We start from the raw sequence: 8,552 nt of genomic DNA on the forward strand, positions 1-8,552 counted from the left end.
GCCTCTTAGATCAGTAGTAATAGCTAGCTAGTAGTAGATCATAATCTTTTTGCATGTGGTTTATACTTACTTGGAGTTCTTTGTGTATTGTGCTGCTGTCTGATTTCAGACATGCAGTCTGGGTAGTTTTTGAGCAGAGGGTGAACACACATAGAAATCATAGAAACCCTACAGTGCAGAAGGAGGCCATTCGGCCATCGAGTCTGCACCGACCACAATCCCACCCAGGCCCTACCCCCACATATTTTACCCACTAAAGCCTCTAACCTACGCATCCCAGGACTCTCAGGGGCAATTTTTTTTAACCTGGCCAATCAACCTAACCCGCACATCTTTGGACTGTGGGAGGAAACCGGAGCACCCGGAGGAAACCCACGCAGACACGAGGAGAATGTGCAAACTCCACACAGACAGTGACCCAAGCCGGGAATCGAACCCGGGACCCTGGAGCTGTGAAGCAGCAGTGCTAACCACTGTGCTACCGTGCTACACCTCCACAGTGAGTTGAGAGGGGGAATAATAGGGCAGATCATGCTATTAAAATTACAAATAGATGTTTTTTCACTCGATTTCTGCACTTCGGGAATAGCCCTCTGTCCAAAAAGGATTTTGTTTCATTTGTGAGGAAGAGAGAAAGCAGTGATGCAAATCAGCTTTGATCGACATCCCACAATCAACGAGGCAGTGAATGGAGCAGTGAATCTGCCACAGGTAACACGAATGTAAACTGTTTCATGCATAAGGACAGTCATACTACTTCAGTGTGTACTCAGTGAGAGTCTTTATTGAACTCGTTAGAAATGGCAGCCTACAGGTAGCCTGCCTCATTGTAGCGTCGCGTGACTATGGAAAGTACACTCAATATGATTGCATTTCCAAAACCCAAACATAAACTGGATGGAAATGGCTCCCAGGGCGGCACGGTGACACAGTGGTTAGCAGTGCTGCCTCACAGCACCAGGGATCCAGGTTCGCTTTCCGGCTTGGGTCACTATCTGTGCAGTCTGCACGTTCTCCCAGTGTCTGCGTGGGTTCCCTCTGGGTGTTCCAGTTTCCTCCCACAGTCTGAAAGGCGTGCTGGTTAGGTGCATTGGCCATGCTAAATTCTCTGTCAGCATACCCGAACAGGCGTCGGAGTGTGGCGACTGGGGGATTTTTACAGTAATTTCATTGCAATGTTAATGGAAGCCTACTTGTTGGCACAAATAAATAAAACTTGTATTGTTAGTTTGGTATGTACAATATTTATTCACCGCACAAATATTTTCCTATTTCTGTTCATTTTAGTTAATCTGTAAACACCTGTTCATTACTGATTCACTAAAATGGACAGAAAAAATATTATCCCTAGAACAAAAAAGTCAAAAATTTTGATGACACTCACTGTTGAACCTCTAAATTATTGCCCAAGCTATCAGAGCGAGCCTGTGAGCTGTATCCAAGGGTGAGTAAACAGCAAAATAGAAAGGGGGAAAAGAATGCCATTGCAATTTCAGCATGGGATTGTCACTTACCATATGCAGTTAGTGCCATTCATTAAATTTTACATAAACCCCAACACCTTTATCTTTCATATATTTGCTAACTTTTTAAAAGCTCATTGTTATCCTGTTAATAATTTAATGTTCTTTTGATAGGGCCCTTTGAAGGAGTTTGCCATGATTCTTGGAGAGATGAAAAAGAAGTTTAGCCCAGAGAATGACCCAATCTGCACATACCTGGTGACGGCGAGAAGTGGCAATGATCTGGGTATACGAGCTATTAAAACACTGCGTAACTGGGGACTCAAGATAGATGAAGCTTTCTTTATGGCAGGGTCTCCGAAAGGCCCTCTTTTAGCCCAGATCCAACCTCACATTTTCTTTGATGATAATGCGCGTAATATCAAAGGGGCACGTGCACATGGAATTCCATCTGGCTTTGTGCCAAGTTGCTGCGAATAGTTTGAAGTGGCCCTTTACCTCTCATGGGCAGTGATATTGCCTAGCATTGTAGGGTTAATTTTCTGATTGCTCACTCTAGGAGCAGAGCTTCACAGGAGCAGGCTTGTTCACAGGCCGAGAATTTCTATCCATTGAAACCATGGTCTGCGTATGCACAATTTACCAACATGTACTTTGAAATAGGTGAGGCTCCTCAGAAGAAGCGCAAAATTGGAAAATTTACCCTTGTATATTAAAGTCTTCCATCCAAATATAGACCATAGAAATTAATCTCCCTCGCTGAAGAGCGCTTGTAAAATAATTATGGGTTTTTCTTTACTCCTAGTGCCATTCCCAGCACTTGCAATCACAAAATTCACAGAACATTTATTTTAAAAAGGATCAAAGCACTAGTGCTGCCATCAGAAAGTCAGTGTCCTGGTTGATAAAATTAAAAGAAGTTTTAACAAGTTGAAGATGCTGATTTTCAACTTGTTTTATGAACTTTTTTTATTTTATCAGTGGTGGAGGCTTTTTTTGCTCTGATTTCCACAACTTATGATTTCCGGAATTCTATTAATTTGCCTCAAGTTCTCCTAAATTTAGGTTGCACTGGAGAGTTGTACCAAAGTCAACAGAAAAAGGCTGTAACTCTCCAGACTGGAGCTTGGTGTCAAATTCTTGATTGCCTGGCTAAAATTCAAGTGTTTTGTTTGTAAACTTGACAATTTTGGGAGATCTTTTAAATGACAAGCCAATAAAAAAATAATTCATACATTGGAGACATTTTAACTCCCTCCACCAGGGCAGAACATGAGTTAAAATTGAGCAGCTCTTTTCCCTGCTTTGATCCCATCCTGCAAGCTGTTTAAATGCCAGGTGATTGAGGCATCTGCCTGAGTCAGGTAAATGCTTCATTATAATATTTGAGTCTGGGTCCTATCACTAAAATAGGACCCTGCGAGGTAATTTTAATAACCTCCTGGCCAGGGCAGCCATCATAGTCACACTGACAAATGGAATCTTTTAAGACACCCAATGAAGGCCCCAATAGGTCAGTAGAAAGTCATCCTGACCTCCCACAGACACACCTGAATAGAATGTTTGGCTGTCACACTTCCTTTACCATCCATTTCTGATTTTCTACTGGGGAGTCAAAAGCTATTCAGATATTATCAGAAAGTTAGCGCAAAGGGAAGAGCTCTCATTGCTGGAAATGTGCTCTGTGGAGCTATTTTTAAAATAGTTGCTCATACATAGAATAATTCCTCCTCTACAGAGCCTTGTATATTCTCCAATATGCCAATAAACATTAAAGCTGGAGAACCTGGTGAGCAATACCACATGTGGAAATCTATCAATTTGCAGCTACACTAATATAAACATTGGAAGGTAGACAGATTCCAGGAAGGAATTCGGGCTCTGTTTTACATTATCCTATAATGTGTGCCTCACTGCTGGAATAGAGGGTATAAAGGGGTCCTGCAACAGGAAACATTTTCAAGTGTTAACTGTATGAAAAAAACAAAGAACTGTTTATGGTCCTTCCACGATGAAGTATTAGGTTTAAGGAATACACGGAACAGTCACTGTTGCTTCTTTAGGTGCACTTGTTGGCTTCTGTGATAAAGTGTTAGTGCAGTTCAATATTGTAATTTTGGAGCTCCGAGGAGTTCTTTTCGGTGAGGGATTCAAGCGTGGAATATTTTCATTCAGTTGTATTCTTTTTACATTTGTAATGCTGACAAACTAAATATGTAATTTAGTGAGGGAAATTAGAGGCATTTGAAAATAATATAGATGTTTTTTCTGATCTTTAAGGTTTGTGGTGCAATGTGCATTAGGTTGGTAGTAGAAATTGTAGCTGAACTATTACATCTCGGAAATGAGTCGTGACAGGAGACTAAGCACGGCTAGTGTGCACAACCTGCAGGTTACTTGCATTCCAACAGTATGCAGAGCAGGCTACAGGGACCACATAGCTTACTCCTGCTCCCATTTTTTATGTTCTATATTGGCTTTATAAAAATCTGTATTTGAATATGAAATGAGCCTTATTCCTTAGCTTACATGTGTTTCTCTTTATAGCTGATGTCCTTTTTTATATACTTACTGATTATTGACCCCCACTTAGTGGCTCATGAGTTTGTACACTGCATCGGTGGGCTGTATAGACCAGGAAAACCTAAGTTTGATCTCTGGGGAGGAGTAGGGATGCTGCAGTTTTCATTAACATGCCTGGATTATTGAGGAGGGCATTGGCTTGGGTTTTTTCCAATCACCCTGGTGACTCTTCCAGTGACTGCATATGGATGTCAAGGGAAGATGGCCTGAGTCCTGGTTATATTGCCCTTCCCTTGGACTAATGACTTGGCATTTACTCTCTAGGTTTGCACATGGAGAATTATTTGCTTGAGGCATCAGAGGGCTATTGATACCCAATGGAACCATACTCCAGAAAGAAAGCAATACATTCAGACCAGAAAAGGGAGCACTGATTACCGATTGACTTTCACAAATGGCAGTGTTTCATTATTGTAGAAACTGTGCTATCAGTGTGAAACTGAATTATCGGAGCACAACCAAAATGCAATTGAGCATTGCAAAATTCCAAAGTCTCATTCTTCCAGCTTGAGAGCAATTTTAAAACTACAGCTTGCTTAAATGTGTCACTGATAGCCTTTTTAGCTGTGAGCAAAATGGTATAAAAATGCAGTCTGTAGCATAGCTTGAATTATGTGAACTAAAGAGCATTTTATGAACCTTACAGTATCTGAGACAATGTTACAAGGCAATATCCTATGGTACATTAGATGATGTCATAAATTGCAAGATCTAAGCCAAAGAGCCAACTAATTTATATAATCTATATTTGAATTCAAATCAGCAAAAGAACACTGAGCACTTAGTTCCACAGTTACAAGGGCTGAAAATTTAATAAGGCTGTGGTTATATTGTAAATATCAATCTTCCTGCATCTTGCAGGAAATTAACACTAAACATGGGGAATGGAGACCTTATAGGATAATAACATGCCCTGTCTCTATGGTAAAAGATGGTGTAGGAAAATCGCACCCTGTGTATCTAACACAAGAATAGCACACTCTTTATACATATGAATGGGTAATATTACACACTAGCCTGGAAATTCCACAAGTTCATGGGATAGAATTAGGATGCTTTGCTGGAAAGTGGGCATGCACCTTGTGCTCTGGCCCCTTTACAACTGCGATCCTAAATTCCACTTCTGCACTCCATGCTGGTATTATCTTGGGTTTACACTTTTCTGAGCTGCCCCAGAGATCCTGTCAGATAATTCAAATGCCTCTACCTGCAAGAAACTGCTGGCTATATGAGCCCCACTAAGAACAAATTTTACAACAGTTGATCCTAGAAGGATGGTTATAGTTTGAATCTAGGGCCCAAGGTGAAGAATCTATGCAGAAAGTATTTTAAATCCTTGCATTTGTTGGTCAGAGCAGTCTGTTGACCCTTTCATAGAGAAGTGAGGGGCTGCACCATTATTCCATTACCCCAGACGATTAAGTGCTAATGAAGTTATGAACAGCCAAACAAACAAATCTGCCTGCAGGATTTGGGATAGGGTAGTGGGGTAAAAGCAGCAGATTAGGTTCTGCCCGGTCTAGCAATGCACCACCAGAATTTGTACCGTCATGGTAAAAGAGTAGCACATTTTGTATGCACATTTTAGGAACACAGTGCAGCCTATATTGTGTTTCATAGGAGAAAAAAGTGGTGAGGTGGGAATTATTTTCTCAGTATCCAAATGGGCTTTCATCCTTTTAAATATTGTGACCGAAGTTCTTTGGCAAGAACTTTTCCTTGCCAAAGTTCCTGGGAATTAGGTTTCAGTTGTTGCCAGAGTGCTACCAAACTCATTCTCAAAATGTAATTGAGATTAAGTTGTATTCAATCAAATTATGCAATACTATTCAATACTTGGATGTCGTTATTAACTAATTATGTGAGCAGTGTATAATTCCTAATTCAGAAAATATTGTCCTTGCACTTATACAAAGGCAAGAAGAGTGGTTTCATCAAGTTGTTTCTCCTAGATTTGGGAACAATTCTGTTATATTCCAATTTACAATACATTAGCTTTTTTGATGGTATATTGTATAATAGTTTGGAAATGGCTAGCGGCCTGGATTGCTATTTACTCTGTATTATGCAAAGAATGAGTTGATTCATGCTGTCAACACCACAATAAAACCAACAGGTTTTACAAAATGCTGTTGTTTTTGTGTTCTTTCAAGCAGAGGCTTTAAATATATAAATTTATCACAATAAACAGATCTCAGAATTTTGTTCAGCAAGTTGGGAGAGCACGGCTTGAAGAGGTGAAGGCATAAGTGAAATCATAAAGCCACAATTAACCCCCCCCCCCAAATATTGGAACACACAAAGGTGTTTCACAAAGAGCTCAGCACAACAACAAAGTCAGATGGTATTTTGGAGTTGTTGGATTTTACATTAGGGTCTGCACTGATGAGGCTGCAGTAATGACTGCAAAACAACTGGTGTGTAAAAAAAATTTAAAAAGCACTATTGGAAACATTACTCTTTATATTGAGAAGTGCTTGCTGCAAAAGGTCTGCTTGGTGTTCCCAACAAAACAATAACACTCACCATTTCTATTAAACCCAGAGCAACAAAATTCACAATCTGAAGAAGTGGGTGCAAAGCACAACAGAATCATAAACTGAGTCATAGAATGGTTACAGCACAGAAGGAAGTCATTCATTGTCTCGAGTCCATGACAGCTCACTGGCAGAGCAACTTAGTCGGTCCTATTTCCTTACTGTTTCCCTGTAGCCCTGAAATATTTTTCCCTACAACTGTTTATCCAATTCTCTTTGTAAACCACAATTTAGTCCATTTCCACCTCACTTTCAGGCACTGCATTCCTATATTCTCACATGGTGAGATAGCAGATACAATTGGACAGGAGCCATGGCGGGAAAAAGAATAGCACAGATGCTAACTCGCTGGACAGGAGCGCCCACGAGCTCTGCTGCTGAGTACTCAGATGAGGGTATTATTGAACCAGGCTAGAGGAAGGCGACATCGACATTTGGATGTCGACATCCAAGTTCTTGGTTGGAAAGTTGGTGCTCAATATGATGGGGTACAGGGTGCCCAGTACCAATTTGGCACAGTTCTTTGTGCAGAGCTTGGAGCCAATAATTTCCAATCTGCAATAAGTTGTCACCTCCATCATCGCACCTTTGGAACCAACCGCAGTACATCTTGTAGCACAGTGGGTAGCACTGCTGCCTCATAGCGCCAGGGACTTGGATTTGATTCCACCCTCAGGTGACTGTGTGGAGTTTGCAAGTTCTCCCCATGTCTGCATGGGGTTCCTCCGGGTGCTCTGGTTTCTTCCCACAGTCCAAAGATGCACAGATTAGGTTGATTGGCCATGCTAAATTGCCCCTTAGTGTCCCAAGATGTGTAGATTAGGGGGGATTCGTGGGGTAAGTACAAGGGGTTAAGGAGATAGGGCCTGGGTAAGATGCTCTGTCGGATAGTCAGCGCAGGCTTGATGGACCAAATGGCTTCCCTCTGCACTGTAAGGATTCTATGACCTTCTGATGTCTCAGATTTTAGGCTAGCTCACACAGAAGCCACTCAGTTAATGTCTGATTGCAGAAGTGGAAGTTCAGATTGCTGTCATCATGGGTCTAGATACCGGTGTTCAATGGGGCCTTGAGGGTATCAAAGCACTGCGGCAATACATTCACCAGCAGATTGATTGATAGGAATCCTGAGGCACCACTCAAGGAAGTGGCAGTGTCTCCTTGGAATACAAACCTGCTCAACCTCAGGATGGCTGCATTCATGTTCTCATCCCTGACACCCCACTAGTGCTTTTTGCTGTAGTCAGCCAACCAGCCAGACCTTAGCAACCCTGGCAGAAATGATCCAGTCTGAAGTCAGTCCTTCTAGTCCCAGAGCAACTTGAAATTCCCTTTACTGTAAGTTTTCTTCGTTCATGAGATGTGGGCATCGCTGGCTAGCTGGCAGCCCATCCTATTGAACCAAGTCATTTCAGAATCAACCTCCAGGTCCCCAAAAATAAGTTAATGTGGAGGTTCAGTGTCCTCAAGTTTATTGCACTGCCAGCCTCAAATGTTGGATTACTGAGAGCAATGCAGAGAGCAGATTTGGTTCCAACTTAAGTAGCCCCATGTGTCTCATTTCTGCCACCCACCACCACAGCATTCTGTAACTGCTGAGGAGGACCTCAAGGAAGCAATATGAGAGGCAAAAACATGTGAAAAGCATGCTATTTCAGAATCAACCACATTGCTGTGGATCTGGAGTCAGATTAGTGAACCAAATGGTTTTTTTACGACAATGGTATCACAGTCATTATTGCTATCTGTCATGGTGGGATTTGAATCAAGGTCCCTAAAGCATCACTCGGGGCCTCTGGATTACTAGTCCAGTGACAATACCACTACACCACCACAGCATTCTGTAGCTACTGGGGAGGACCTCATGGAAATACTGAGAGGCAAAGGGACATGTGAAAAGCAAGCCACTTGGGCATGCACAAGAATGATTAGGTTTATTTTTGAAAATGTGAAGTTAAATTTAGATTGG

At 41.7% G+C, this 8,552-nt stretch overlaps 1 protein-coding gene across 1 annotated transcript in view; it reads left to right on the forward strand.

The window, feature by feature from the left end:
* Nucleotides 1–6,169, forward strand: part of LOC144489722 (cytosolic 5'-nucleotidase 1A-like) — a 43,911-nt gene extending 37,742 nt beyond the window's left edge. Inside the window, exon 7 of the mRNA XM_078207575.1 lies at nt 1,638–6,169. Within this exon, the coding sequence (XP_078063701.1) occupies nt 1,638–1,943 (306 nt within the window). The 3' untranslated portion in view covers nt 1,944–6,169. The remainder of the gene's footprint in view (nt 1–1,637) is intronic.
* The last annotated feature ends 2,383 nt before the right edge of the window (nt 6,170–8,552 follow it).

Source organism: Mustelus asterias, unplaced genomic scaffold (assembly GCF_964213995.1).
Source record: "Mustelus asterias unplaced genomic scaffold, sMusAst1.hap1.1 HAP1_SCAFFOLD_2474, whole genome shotgun sequence".
NCBI lineage: Eukaryota > Metazoa > Chordata > Chondrichthyes > Carcharhiniformes > Triakidae > Mustelus > Mustelus asterias.